Here is a 15,947-nt window from a genome sequence, read left to right on the forward strand (position 1 = left end):
TTTTTATGTGAAAACCTTCAGCAGCAAGTAGAGATTAACTTACAGAAATGATTTGGATCTAAATTCCACCTAATTTCTGTTTCTTTAAATTCTTCTTTACATTTTTTTACCTATTGTATCAAGTTGCCCCTTTAAATAGTTCACAAGAGCAGATGTCCTTTGAGATTTTATTGTGGTTTAAAGCACAAATCCCACAGACTGTTTTCTCTTAAGCTTGCTTCATCAATGGGCTATGGGGTATAACATTGGTGACCGTTTTAACGTTTCCCGTTCACTGCTGGGAGTCTTGGGCAGCCGGACTCATTCATGACTTCCTATGATGTCCTGCTAGCAGGTAGATGAATGTAATGCATCTTGTAATGACTGTATGGCCTCTATTATCCACCTGAAGCCAGCAGGACAGCGGACAGCATAGGAAGTCCTGAGTCCTGCTGCCCTGCCAATCACAAACCCGCAGCAAAACTTTATCAGAGCAAGTATGTAATGGATGACCCTATTAGACTCTTATTTTTACCCAGTTTGAGTTTCTTTAAGGGGACTCCCCATCTAATGCTTGGTATATGTTGTGTTGGTATCAGTAAGACTATTTAAGAAGATAAGGTTTAGTTAAACCTGACTCTCCATTAAATATGAGCCATGTGTTTTCAATGCATGACATTTACATTAGCTGTTCATACAATTGTGGTTATAATCGTGTTTTTTTTTTTAATTTCCTTTTTCTAATTTTCCTTTTTATGTGGATTGTGTTTCATGTGAGGTAAGATTTAAAGAAAATGAAGATTCCTGTCACCTCTTTCCATTTTAATCTGTACTTGCTAGAGAAAATTATTCTACAAATCTGTACTTAATAACTGCTTAGCTATTCCCTTCTGTAATACTAACAACTATTTTTTATTATGCCTTTAATTATTGTTCCAAGCTCCTGTCAACTGGTCTATTTGTTGTCTGCAACCTGAATTATAATGTACCAAAGAGAAGGGAAGGAAAAACATCTTTCATAGGGATGTAGTGGTATTATAGCAAATTTGTTATTATAATAACTTTACATTATATATATTTCACTCCAGTGAAAGCGAATTCATTGAATAATGCATGGTGCAGGCCCTGAAGGGAAGGGCAGGACTCCTTTTCATTGTATTCCTAGGACCTTGCTAGAACATAGTCATGCTCCTCTGACCCTGCACAAAGTATAATACGATGAATCAGCTTTGACTGGACAGTTCCTTTAAAGACAGTGCCCGCCACTAGATGCTTTTATAAAATATACTTTTAATACCAATAAATATTTCTTGAATTATTTCTTTGAGATGACCAGATTATTTTATGTTCTTACATCCCAACTGGGCTTTACCTTAAAAGGATAATTTCTCAGAAGTGTTTAGGCACATCCTCCAACATCCAATCTGTATAACGTAATACACGCCATAACATCCACTTTGAAGTAGATCGCTCAGGATTCGGCTCCAGCCATAATATAGAATTTCTAGAATTCTGTTCCCTTCTACATCGTGGGTTCCTATCTATTGGGGTTTGACAGTAATATCTGTAGGAAAAGTAGTACTGCATGCACTCCTAACAAAAATATGAACATAGCCGAGTTTATGCAATAGCCAAGTTGTTGCAGTTTGCCTCTAAATGAAGTTTTATGACAGATTTACAAAGCTTCTACTGATAAGTAGAAAATGAATTACGATTCCACCAAAGGAAATACGTTTGATGGTACTGCTGGCTTAATGGCAAGGCTCCTATTTTATACATTTTCCTGTTGGATTAGTCCAAGCTTTGAATATGGCACAGATATGTAACCATATGGGCCGGGAGGATATTTTTGTGGCTTTAAGGCACGTATACAATGCACATTGATAAATAATGTGACATGTATATAAATGCAGCACAGCATTATTTAACAAATAAATGAAATTCTTTGGTTAGTAATATGGAGTCCTATCTGTATACTAATCCCATACACTACTATGTTTCTGTATTAATGCTGTGTATTTGCCGCACAGAAAATCCTCAGGTTATATGGAATGTATGAATACCATCACTGATCCCTGTTCTGCCTAAGAAACCAGTATTTTTGACAGCTGCTGTATTGTTCTGAAAATAAGTGGCTGCAGTAAATGCTTTCTAGGTTACTACTCTCCTCTCCTGCCCTAATGAATCATTAAATAGGCACAGGTTTATCTGCGATGGCATGCGCTTGATTCTCTGTGTAATATGGGTCTCTCTTTATCTGGTGACTGGTTCGCACTGCTGCACCTGCTAGCTTTCCAATGCTCTGCTAAGTGAATCCACTTCTGTTCTCTCTGGATTTGAGTATGATTAATATTTTTATGAAAGACTTATTTATATAGTGTATTGTATGGCTAAATTATTCATCAATTTTCTGCTAAGTCAGATAATATACTGCCAAAATGGCTATATGTATTAAATTCCATGTCTTCATGTGGCTTTACTGTTACATTTAGCATACAGTAGTACTGTGGCAACTTCATGAAATGTGCCAGTCATACAAAACTTTATCTTTACATACTAGAGTGGATGTAACGATGTGACTTAGCTCTAAGTCTGTTGGGAGAGAGCTGAAACAGGTGATAGCATTTTTAAAGGGGTTGTCCAACTTGTACTCATGAGGTGTTTTATGCATTACGCAAAGCCTAGCTCAACTAGTCCCATGATCTATAACATGCTGACATTTTAAGAATTTCTCATTGAACATGAATTTGGATTTTGGTTCTGCCCTTCCAAACCTCATTGATGTCTGTCCATACTTATAGTATTACCTACCACAGCGTAACCTTATGTTGTAATGTAATGGGGAAATTCCAAATAGTTTATGTTTAGAAATACACACATTAGTCACTGTTAAAAAATGTTACATATAAGAATAATCCTAATATCGAATTATTCTCCATTTGCAGCAGCGAGAAGTTTATTGAAGAAACCTGATGGAGTTAAGGTAAGTTATACATATAACACAATTATTCATATTTTCAGGATTCCTTCCAGCAGTACTTTTGTGAACCATACCCATAACCTGATTGACATCACTTAATATCTGCTCAAGGTTCTTATGATAGAGTGATGCGTAGCAGTTGCAGGGATGTTGCTGTTTTATATCTCTGCTCTCCAAGTTGGTCATATAACTAGACAGACACCGTCGGACTCGAAGGTATTGAGATATGACCTGATGTAAAGAAGAGAATTTATTGCATTAAATGTTATCTATTTGTTGTTATATACACTTGTGGATATTTGATTTCAAAGAATCCTTAATTTAGGGCTTTTTATATAAATGTTAGAGCTGATGCTCTACAAGGCCCAGTCTTCCCTGAAGGGACTGTGATAAAAGACAGAATGCTGTAACCATAACATTTAATCAATTTTGACTAATTAATTTGTCCAGGTGAAAATCGTCCACACCTTTATATTATAAGGAACTGGTCACATTAGAAAGGATGTTTCAACTACAAGCAACAAGCTCTAGACAGGAGGCGATAAACAAATTGACTAAGTCATTTAGTGATCTGAAACTCATCCAATTTTGGATTTGGGAGTCCAGGAGTCCCACCTAACGATTGACAATATTTTTTCATAAGTGTGTGCACAAACCTAGCTGCAAGTCACGGGGGAGAAATGCCCAATCGAGATCAATAAATAAAATACACTTTACAATTTTTCTTCACAAAATGATGACTTCTAAAATTGCCTTAATTCCCCAAAGTAACCAATCTTTTGTATTCCTACCTTAAAAAGCAAATTTGTGATGTGAAAAGTTGCTATGTGCAATAAAGACCAAGTAGTTTAAGGGTTTTAGGGGAATCGGTCATCTGGGTGGTATATTTTACCTGATCATGGCTTCCAATAGCATATCTCATGTTGATTTTAAAATGCCTGAACTTTTGCTTTGCTTTCTGAAACTTAATTTCACATTACCTGGCCCCTGCCAGCAGCCTATGGCGAGACCCTGGGGAGGGCGGCTCCAACGGCATGTTTCTCATTCTCCTTGTTGACTCCTCCCTCCCTCATTTACGTCCCTTTACCTCTCCCTTGCTTACATCTGCTCACCGCAGCAAGGGATAAATGATGGGGAGGGGCGGAGGCAGGCATCCATGAGACTGAGAAACCCCAATCCCCCAGTACCCGCAACACATTGCAGACAGGAAGCCACTTAATGTGAAATAAAGTGTTTTATAAAGCCATTCAAGTATTCAGAATGCCTATAAAGTAATTTTTAAAATCAATATGGCATGGGCTATTAGAACCTGCCATCAGGTAAAAATGCCCCACCTCAAGTATGTCAATTTACCCTGCTCTGCCTGCTCTGTAGCATGCTGCCTTCAGACTACAATGCACAGTCATGGTGAGAGATTCCCTTTAGTGATCATTTCATAATCTTCATATCATCATTGTTCACACTGAAGGACATTACTTTGCACCTTTAATTTTCTGAAATCATGTAATTTTTTCTCTGAATATTGTGCTGAGTTAAACATCTGTATGTGGCTTTCTTAGAGCTTCTTATAGTGTCAAATACTAAAAATAGCATAGAGCTGCAGATCCCATAAATGTATCATGATGGTTGCAGAACCTTTCTGAAAGAGGAATGGATAGCCTTATGTCCTTTCTTTAGCGGAAGAGTAGCTAAGAAAGGGCAGCATGTTTCCAACTTATATAGTAATAGCAGAAACTGTACACTAAGGCCTGTATACACTGTATGAGTAATAAGCTTGGCACAATTGGGCCACCTGAGTATATGTTTGTAACCTGTCCTATTGGACAGGCAATTTACTATTACTGAGGGCAGCATGTTATAGAGCAGGATGAGGGGAGTAGATTAATGTACAGTTTTGTCATAACAAAAATATTATTTTATTTTATTTTACTCGAGTCCAGTGGGTAGTCTTAGCAGTGATTGATTGGACTCCTCTAAGTTCAGGTTGGGCTGAATATAAAAATTGTAGTTACATAGCGTTGTGGCATATGGCATAGCTTTTTAATACTTTATATCAATCTGCTCAGATTCTCTTTCCCACAAAACAGATTCTTTTAAATCAAACCTGACTTTTGTTTCCTTCAACTTTTAAGGGGAGAAGGATTACATTTATTTAACAACAGACAATATTTATACGTGAGATATTCCTTGACACTCGGTGACACAAACATTGTGTTAAAGAGATATATGGTTCCATCCACAATGTGATTTTGCTTTGCTTTTTGTTATACCTTCTATATTTAACGGATGACGCAGCTTGGCAAGATGCCGAATGCAAACTGTTTCTCCAACTTTTCTCCCAACTTGGATGTAAAAGTCAATTGACCAAAAATCAATTCTCTTTTCCCATTGGCCTCACATTTTTATTCTCTCAACCCACTATACGGGGAAGAGACATGATGATTATTGTTTTAGAAGGTATTACATTTTAATCAATTGGATGATTTATTACATGCCACAGTTAGTTTTTCACATAATCCTCACAACATACAGTCATTTTTTCTTTACATCCTTATTTATTTATTGTTTTTATCCCCATTTTTCTGAGTGTTCACTTTAGAAAAGGAAGTCCAGTCCGTGTACTGAGATGATGGTGAGGACATTTGCTAAGTGTTTGCTCCTCATGCTCAAAAGTAGAGTGGTTGTGCTTCAGCTTTATCTAGTAAAAAGCCCATGCTTGTATCATAGTGTAGTTTGCCTGTTCACAATGATTTTACAGGCACTATTTCCTATTGCTTATCTGAATTTATTACACATAATTTATTCACTTAGTGAGGTTCTACACTATAAAGTGATGGCATAATGCTAGATACCCATCAAATGAATACCATGTCTCTCTTGTTTAAGTCTTCGATTCCATTCTAATTTCCTTCTTCACAGTGGTACTGTGAACGGTATAGCTAAAACGAAGCCATTCCAGTTGCACACAAATGATGGAGAACATCTTCAATGAAATATCACCAATTTTCCATGCAATTGTTCAAGATTTTTTGTCTTGGTGCTGTTGACTGCCCGCTTTTTTATTCCATGTATTATCCAAGTTGTGTCCGAATTTCACTGATTTGAGCTACTTTCTTTATCTTTTATCAGCGTTTTCTAGAAAAAACTTTTCCAAGCAAATCTAGACTGCTTGTACAACAAAAATGTTTGTGTGCAAAGTATTAAATCTACCATGTGGCTAGTTGAGCCTCTGGTCGCAGGATGTCAGAGTGTAATGAAGCAAAAGGGGCAGCACAAGCTATATCCTGCTATTTACTATCTTGTGCACATTTTATTTTCTGTAGCTTGTGCTGCCTTAATGTTTGTGCCTTATTAAAATTCCTCAACAACCCAAACCTCCCAGCTGGATGCTGCCCTGAAATGCTCACATATGAAGAGTAGCACTTTATACTGCTGTTTAGTATGATGCAGCCCAAAGGAAGACCTACATACACATGCACAAAGCATAAATCAGCACTTCTAAAAATAGGCCAATCCCATCCAATTATACCTGGTTCTTCTGCACATAAAAACAGTTTGTATGTTTTGTATAGCATGTGTAAAATATACATACAGATGTTGCAAATGTTAGTGTGGCCCTCAACTTGATGCATAGTGTTGAAATAAGTGGTATGCAACATGTTAAATATCAAAATGTCAGCTTTATGTATACTGGTACATGGTATATTAGGGTGGGGGGTGGCATAATTTGACTTTTCAAGCCAGGAAGCTGAAAAACCTGTTGCATCCCTGGCAGAGAGCCTTACTGGACTGGAAAATCTCTCTTCAGGAGAAAGTCAGGGGGCTGTGCTTAAAAGATTATTATTTTTATATTGGTCTATGTTAACACTGGTTTCATGGGTTTGCTTGATGAAATGTAGGAGACATGATTTATCTGTTATAATATATTTTAAAACACTTTTATTTTGGGTTCATATGTGATTTATTTTTTTTCCATCATTTAAACCATCATATAATGAAGGGAACCTTCTGGGAAAAGAAAAAAAACCCCTTATTTAACCGTACTCAAAGACCCCTTATAGTAGCCAACTATTCTAGTTTTTGAAAGCTTCTAACAATATTTAGCTAATGTCAATGTAAGAAGGCAAAAATAGCTCATTCAAAACTATCAGCTACAAGAAAACTTCCTGTTTTTCAGAAATGCTTGCTGCTGGTACCATGGGGATACCACCACACCGCTTATAGCTTGCAACAAGCAACTTAATTGCCTAATTGCTTCATTAAACTGTGTTGATTTGGTACTGGTAGAAAGTAATAAAAGTATTAACCTGGTTGGTTTCACAGTTTGCAAGCTTTGTAAATCCACATCACATGTATATGACAATTCTGTAAGAATTCTGTGATATCCATGCACAATACACTAGTAATGTTTTCAGACCATTGGTTATGTTATGGCCTTGTGCTGAAATAAATCCCATAATGATGATTTTACATTATGATTGGTGTCCAGTTGATGTTAATTCAGCTTATTGGACAGACACAAACTATTTGTTAGAGGAAGTCTAACGTTGCATATCTGAGCAAAATCCAAGCCATCAGGAGATAAGGACTGTCTTCAGAGCCCAGAGAGAGGTGAGTGTGGAGCCACAGATCAGAAGATGAGTACATAATTCTTATATAGAAGAAGGTTCACACAACCAGGACTCTTCTTAGAATTCGCCATCCCACCAAACTAAGTAATTAGGAGGAGAAGAGTGTTCGTAAAAGAGATTACCAAGAACCAAGTGATCCCTATTGCAAGCTCTAAAGAACCTCACTGTGGGGGCGGAGAGACCACTGCAACAGTCCATTTAATTTCTGAATGTATTATATGTATGACATGTATTTTTTATTCATATGATAACTTATGCTGTATGCACATCAGACAAATTGCACCACTTGGTTAAAATGAGGGAAGTTGTGGTTTTTGGCATCAAAAATAACACACAGTAGTAAGTTGAAATGTTATTTTTAGATAACTGAATATCTGTGTATTTCCTTTACTGTAATAAAATGCAATCTTAATCATTAGAGTATATCAATTTTTTATAAGTAACATTTTTGAGCCTTTTTGATGAATTTGATTTTCAGTAAGTATAGCCCCTGATTGTTCCCATTTTCTGATTTTCATGAAATAGTACATATTTTAGTTTTAATTCTGGAAACCTACAGGTGCCTTCAGTGATGTAGGAAATATTTAAGTGCTATTTTTTTTTATTGTACATTTAACCTTTTCACTGTATAGATGATAAATGTTTTTACCTATAACTTGTTCAGTGGGTTCATTTATAAATCCTTCTAAATCATTCCAGACACAAAGTGTCATCCAAGATTGAATAATATCCTTTGAACATGGAATAATTTGTTAATCTTTGGAGGTTCAGTCTGTTGGTAACTCTACCACTCATTAGAATGAGGGCCACTGTATTTGGTTTTGTCTACCAGACCTTTATAGTAAATGTAGCAACAGGGTTCAGGGAATCGGGGATCAGTCCCCACCAATCAGCAAGTGAAAAGGCCAGGGCTCTGGAGTAAGCAAAGTAAACTTTCAACTCCTTAATTTCCCTAACTCCAATTCCACCTGACTCCGTGTCGGATGGGTTACATGCTGCACCCTGCTGACAGTCAGTCCAATGAGCCCTTCCATAACTGATGGCAGGCAGTGCTCATTATTTGCTCTAGGGGTATCCAGTATTATTATTATCTGCTCTAGGATGCTGGTTACTCATATGGCTCCTTAAAGTTGAGCAATATGACAGGTGCAGTCTGAGGACCAATAAAGGTTGTTCTAAATTCTTAGATGCGTAATAGCACAGACATTAAAAGGACATTTCATTATTTCCAAAAATCCTGTGACAAAATATCGAGCACATACTGCATCAATCAAACACTACCAATTGATTATATGTTTTTGGAGTTTGTGTCAGTCCATTTTATCATGACTCCAAATCCACCAAAATGGTCACCCTCTAAACAGCACTGGAAAAAGAGACAGCCTTAAAACTCAAAACAGCCCCAAACTAAACTAGTCAAACTTGTCCTTGGTGTGTAAAATGTACTATAATGTCAGAGATTGTACTTTCAGTTTGCCAAAACGTATCTGATAATTTTTTGCAGTCTGTTTGCTGCATAGTGTACTTCAGTATCTGTAAGGCATATTTAGGTTGAACATTTATAGCAACCAAAAGCTTTGAGTTTCTTAAACCACTTTCTGAGTTGGCCCTCTCAGGATTTTTTAGAGCTACTTAATAGAAAGACATTTTGTTTGTAAACTTTACTGTCGGCTATTCTCTGTGTAACTGCTCTTTTTCTTTATAGTATCGTGATCTGTGATTCTATTCTGTGATACCACTTTAAGAATCTTAACGATGGTCTAAGGCTCTTCTTTTGTTTCTATTTTCTGCATATCCACAGATAAACAACAAAACCAACGTAATAACAAGCCCTAAAGATCCTACCCCACCTCTGGTATACTTTTCCTCCCCCTTCACCTATTTCAGTATATATAAATATATATATATTTATTTTTGCTTTGGTTTTTACTTTGCTTTTCTGAGATTTAAAAACTGTTTTGTTGTGGTTTTGTGGGGGAACTTCCTTGTTTAGTAGTATGTTTCTTCAATAACCAACCATATAATACTGTCAAGAGCTAAGACACATGCATGTTTTGTAGCAGTGTGAGTAGAGTGTGCTTTGTGTTGCCTCCAGCTCTCCTTTTGATGGATGTGTCTTGATTTCCTAAGGTAATTAAGGATTTCCCTCATTACCTATGTGCGGATATCAAGGGGAGCTAACAAAAGATCGCTAGGCAACCACAAAATGACCTTATTCAGATTTTATTCTATTTACTGAAAATGTACTGTCAGGCCTTATATTGGCTGAGACATGAATGTGTCTTTCAGAGTATTAAGTGCCTTAAATTCTTTTTACGTTTTCACAAGACACATACATATATGTACTGTACTACTCCATGCAATGCATACAGTATAAAAACAAAGCAGTCTCGTAATCTTGATAATTTATGTGAGATGGGGGTACCATCAGTATCTTTCTATATGTAAGTCCTATGATTGTGACTGAAGCTAAATCCTTTTGGTAACACATTAGAGACTTGGTACACTATTCAGCAGTGTGTATAACTGAAAGGTGGAATCTTACCACTACTCAGTGGCACTGAATAAGGTCTTTGCATGCTGCTCTGATAGGTACAGTTAAATGGCAAAAAAGGCAGTCCAGAGGACATCTCAAATTCATTCCATGACCACTTTTCACTCTTGCCTATGTTCCTACATAGGTGTGTTTCTTCCTGTTCAACTGTACTTACCAATAGGTACTGTTTTCTCTCTGTTCTTACTCAGGAGCCCCAATCTACTGTAATCCACAACCCTGCTGATGGAAATAAGGTATTGGGACAGTATCACCTCCATCTTGGTTAACAATATGCATAATCATCAACAGATCAGTTTGGATTGATCTATCCATTCTCAGCAGAGACATTCACTAAATGCTGATGTTTAATTTTTTTCGTAGTTAATATCCATTTAGTGAATAGCTCCCATGCATTATTCTTAACTGTTTGGTCCCCAATGACATGCTTACCTAGCAGTCAGTTTGCTTTCCATGTCTTAACCAGTTGTAAAAAATACTAATTACATCAGATTTTCCTTTAAATTCAGTACTCATTTTGGAAATTATATTCACCTTCTTTTTTTACTCTTTTATAATATTCTGTCTTCTGCATGCAAAAATATTATCAATAGCATTGTTTCTATTCTTGGAAATAAAAAGTTTACATCTGCCATGTTAGTCAGCCAGGGAATAAGTAACTACGGTTATAAGAAAAAATAGGCGTATGTCTTTTATGGTTTCAGACTCGGTGAAGTAAGTAAGTTAATTGATCTTGTTAATAAGTGTTTGCTACACAGTGATTACTCTGAAATAAGGAGCTAAACGTAAATGCTTTGCTAAGAATTATGGTCATAATGACCACTTTGACTCCATGCCCAAATTCCTTGTAGATTAATTGTGACTTGAGTTGTGGACTGAAATGTGCCCAGCATTACTATAATTACCTACGTCTAAGTCCATTTCTCCAATTCTGCTGTAAAGTAGGAAATAGTCTTTCAAATATTTGTAAAATTGCAGTCTATACAGTCAGTCCCCGGGTTACATATAACAAAGGTTCCATAGGTTTGTTCTTGAGTTTAATTTGTATGTAAGTCGGAACCATATACTTTATAATTTTAACCCCAGACAAATTTTTTTTGGTCTCTATGACAATTGGATTTTAAAAATGTTGGATTGTCATCAGAACCAGGATTAACACTAAAGCTTAATTGTAGACACCTTTAATAACTTTTATAGCTGTTAATTGTTGCTTAGGGCTAAAGGACAGTGATTTACCAATTACCAGAGGTCCATTTGTAACTAGGGGTAGTCTGTAAGTCGGGTGTTCTTAATTAGGGGACTGTCTGTATATTATGCATTGCAGTCTTAAATAATCTTAAACAAAATGTGTGCTATAGAGGAATATAACACCTCAACAAAGAGAGATATTAGAGAAATATAGACTACTCTATATATAACTCTATATCTTTATTTATACCCAAAGTAAAAGCTCTGTATAAAGTTTATTTAAATGAAGCAGAAGTGTGACAGGGGTGTTACCATGTGCCCTACGGGCTCCAGGTTCCCTGGCTAATGCACTCCCCCAAAGCACTGCTCCCCTCTCGCACTTTGCTGAAGAATTGCAGTAGCACAGAGCAGATACTCACTTCTGTTGTGATATTTCAGTGGTTCATTCCCCCTGTAACTGGGTCTCTTAGATGCCCCAGTTACAGGTGGAAAATAAATTGAAATCAAAAACTCTGGAATTGTCCCCGAGGGGTCTTTTACATATTACATATAGACAAAATAAACGTTATTTTTTCCCAATAAATATATTTTTAAAATTCCCTTAGGAAAACATTGTCATAGTTGCCCTGTTTTCCTGAGGAATTAATTTATAATGGTCATTTTGAATTCATTAGAAAATGTCATATATTTGTAATATAAGCCACTTAATATTAGCAAACTGTACCACATGCACATATCTGACCAAATAAAACAATCACAGCAGCTTCCGAGGACTTCTACTCCTCTCATTGCAGTCTGCTGTGATTTCATGTGATAAAATATTCTGTGATTTCATGAGATATATGCTTGTTGCACAGTTTTCTAATGCTTAAGGACCTGCGATGATGTCACCCTGGTCGCATGACATTACAGCAGCATACAGAGATAGGATGGGGAGGAGCTGCTGGATTCAGCCCGAGGAGTCCACCCCCACCTCAACTCGCTGTAGCCATGCTTAGATACCAGGTTAAACTATAAGGTTGAATTTAAGGAAATCTCAATGGAATCATTTTTGGGTAAAAGAAATGTGTCAGATAGTTACTAGGGCTCTGTGGAAACCTGTTACTACCTGTATTTGTGATAAATGTGGTGATGGGTTCCCTTTAATCCCTGAGCGGAGTGGTTTTGCTGAAAAAACAATTATAAAATTATGATAATGAAGCTCATTTGCTCCTTTGCCTGGCTTGGCGCTTTTCCTCTAACATTAGTTATACACGGCTCCAGAGAATAATGTAATCACTTTTTGTGCCTGACAGGCAGAAGTAATCAATTGCTGCACCATCCCCCAGCTGCTGTGTATGCGTGATCCAGCTCAGGTTGTTTAGTCCTGTCTGGATGCAGACAGCTCTGTGTAATCTGAACTGCAAGCAGCATGGAATCTAGTTTTTGGATGTTATAATTGTATTTTCAGCAAAACCACTCAACTCGAGGATCAAACAAGATATTCTTCTGCATCAGTGTAGCTACAGATACTCGCCCTGCTCCTCTTCATCTTGATCCCTGCACTGTCCTTCGCTACACTTGACGAGCTGGGAACACCTAGAAAAGAAACTTAAAGTAAGCAGTGCGGGGACCAGATGTGCAGAGCCGTGGGCGAGAGAGGTGGCGTATGCTCGGAGAGGGAGGTGACGTCCGCTCACGTGATGTAACCTCGCTCTATCCGCTCACGGGATGTAACCTCGCTCTACCATGCTCCCAGCATGGGAAAGTGTGGTGGCGGTGGCGTGCATAATTAACAGCCCTGAGCTTTGGGCTCCGTGCTGCTAATTATACGTTTCTTTTCTAAAATACCACTTTTGAAAATCCATTTCATCACAGGCACATATATTTATATTTTATTAACCATGCCATGCAAAGCTATATTAATATTATCCATATTTAACAAAATATACAACGTTCTGATAATTCTATTTTATTACTCAAGATTTTTTTTGCTTTGCTTTGATTTAGTGGGGCATATTGATTGTCAGTTTGAAACCAGAACCCAGTGATAGAGCAGTTATTTTAGAATGTTAACTTAATAATCGGTTCTTTATCATTGGAGAAGCTGAAATTCTTTGAGTTTGTTCTCATCTTAAAATTTCTTTCCAAAAAGCTATTTTATTTTTTTCAACTGATTAGTGTTTCTAGAAGTGACTAGGTTGACATCTGTTAAAAGGCGATCCTAGTCCTGTGGCAGCAAAATAGCCTCATATCCCAATTCATACAATACAATTTCAACTTTAGGATGAGGCTTGTTTATTTTAAGCTATGTAGTAGGTTGGCCACTCATAATAAACTTTACCAGGGTAATGAATGGATCCTAATAGGTTCAGATTCTCTGTTGCCGTGGGTCTTGTGACCCACAGACAGCAGGTCCTGTTGGTTTCTGGTAGATGGAGGGGTAATGCTGTATGGACCATTATCAACTCTTCCATATCAAGTGCCCTTCATGCCCCCACAAGCAGTTAGGAGTTATCATGGAGGGGGCTCTCAGTGCAGCTGAAGCCACCATGACAGGCGGGTTGCTTTCCTAGGTGCAAAAAGCACTGCACAAATCGCAAAGGAGCAATGGCAGCAAATATAAATAACTAGATACATCGTTGGCCTACCGTTGCTTTTGAACTCTGTGTACCCACTGACCTGCCTATAAAATTTCCTTTAATAGTGAGATAGTCCATAAGGAACTGATTTTAACACTATAACGTTAGAGCATTTTCTTGTACATTTTATAACTATAACAAGAGTTATATACTTCCTTTTCTGTAAATATTTTGAGCTTTAGGTAAATATGTAACTTTTATCTTTTTTTATTTGAAATACAAGGGCTTTGGGGGCATCACCGGAGCCCCTTCTGAGGAAACAGGGAGGTGGCTCACAAGTACTTTGGGGGGGGTGGGGGGCCTTAGAACCCCTCCTGAGGGAGCGGGGATTAGGTTACAAGTGCTTTGGGAAACGTGTAATAGCCAGAGCCCAGTGAGACTCTATGATGTTTAAATAAAAATAAAAGTACTTTTTTTTTTTTACCTGATAGATAGTAAACGTCATTAATGGTGAATACAGCTATTTTTCAGTGGTAGATTTCCTTTACCTGTTTCAACTGTGGTGAAGAATGATGGTTGTATAAATTTGTTTAGAATATAATATAGTATGATACTTTATATCCCTTTTTGGTGTCTGAGATGGGTTTAGTAAAACACTTGCCTTAAGGATAGGACTGTGTAGTGAAACAACATAACATTTTCATATCCATATGTTAAGTTTCTTATGTTTGCTTTCTGCTTTATATTACACTGTATTATAATTGGCCATAGCTAGCTTATACTAAAATGTTTAGGGTTTTTTAAAAATTTTTTTCAATCATTTGGACTACATAAAATTTAAATTGAAACGGCTGGCTATCCTAAAATTCCAGTTTTTCTAAATGCTTGCATTCCCAATAAAATAATAAACACGTTGGGGCATTTCGCTGTTATGTCACCTGGAAATGTATGACAAATATAGGTTGTCTTTTACACTCGCAAGGGATTGGGCAGCTACAGCACAAAACTATTTAGTGAAGCCTTATGTTATGTTAACAAAGGTAAATCTGCCCTACTCCTTCGTTACAGAACCGCTCTGTTGGCTCCTGCAGGTCCCAGTTGGCTGTTGTCATGGTGTCCTATACGTAGAAGGTCACAATTTGTGACCTCAGCAATGACCTCTGCACCCATGACAGTTTGAAGAAGTGACATAGATATCAGGGTCACTGCTGTAGACATCGATTTCATGTCTCTAGTTGTGACCTGCTCTGATCAGCTGGTAATATGGCAACAGACAATTGGGAACTGAAGTGCATGTATGTTTATTTTCCTTATTTTAGCAACTGCATTAAAACACTTTGAGCTTGCCTACCACTAAATCTCATACACTTAAAGGCCATGTAGACCTTTGCCAACGTTTTGTTCTCTTTTTTTTTTCCTGCTACATTTTATATAGAGACAAAAATCCTTTTTAAGAGATTTAAAAAAACTCATTGGGGGGAATTTATTAAGACTGGCGTGTTTAAAGTCACTCATGTGTTTTCCCCTGCGTGGATAATGTGCACTGGATTTATTAACTGGCTCCATCCTCTTAATATATATATATTACGACAGACACTATGGTTATGTAAAAATAACAGTAAATCCATGAGAAACCATTTTTTCTTAAAAATGCTGATTCCTATCACTGACAAGCTACTGGTAACCTTTAGTTCTTTATATATGAACGTTATTTTTTCAGACACATACAAATGTGTCTACTCTTACTTTTATGCATGTTTGGTTAAGAACTCAAAAATACAAATTCAATACGCTAGTATCCAAATTAATATTCCACAACTAGAGGGTGACCACAAACTAACATATGGGATAGACGTTTAGTAGTTCAGTATTGCAAAAAGATATTTCTTTTTTAGGAGGAGGATCATTTTGCTATACACATCTTAATATATTTTGAGCTAACAGGAAAAGTAAGGAATAACGTGTATGGTCTCGGTGCTGTGTGTATTGGGAAGCATTGATTTGTCACCATTTTTTGTCATCTAAAATAGTACAATTTCTTTTTGTACATGCCC

General features: G+C 37.0%; 1 protein-coding gene across 20 annotated transcripts in view; it reads left to right on the forward strand.

Moving 5' to 3' along the window:
- CAMK2D (calcium/calmodulin dependent protein kinase II delta) overlaps window positions 1-15,947 on the forward strand; it is a 134,448-nt gene that overhangs the window by 95,407 nt on the left and 23,094 nt on the right. For 6 of the 20 annotated variants that reach the window (XM_072119208.1, XM_072119207.1, XM_072119211.1 and 3 more), the window contains exons 13-15: window positions 2,925-2,962; window positions 9,392-9,445; window positions 10,336-10,380. In XM_072119208.1, the coding sequence (XP_071975309.1) occupies window positions 2,925-2,962; window positions 9,392-9,445; window positions 10,336-10,380 (137 nt within the window). The remainder of the gene's footprint in view (window positions 1-2,924; window positions 2,963-9,391; window positions 9,446-10,335; window positions 10,381-15,947) is intronic. The other 14 variants (XM_072119215.1, XM_072119219.1, XM_072119225.1 and 11 more) reach the window with 3 other exon arrangements.

This window comes from Engystomops pustulosus, chromosome 1 (genome assembly GCF_040894005.1).
Source record: "Engystomops pustulosus chromosome 1, aEngPut4.maternal, whole genome shotgun sequence".
Classification (NCBI taxonomy): Eukaryota; Metazoa; Chordata; class Amphibia; order Anura; family Leptodactylidae; genus Engystomops; species Engystomops pustulosus.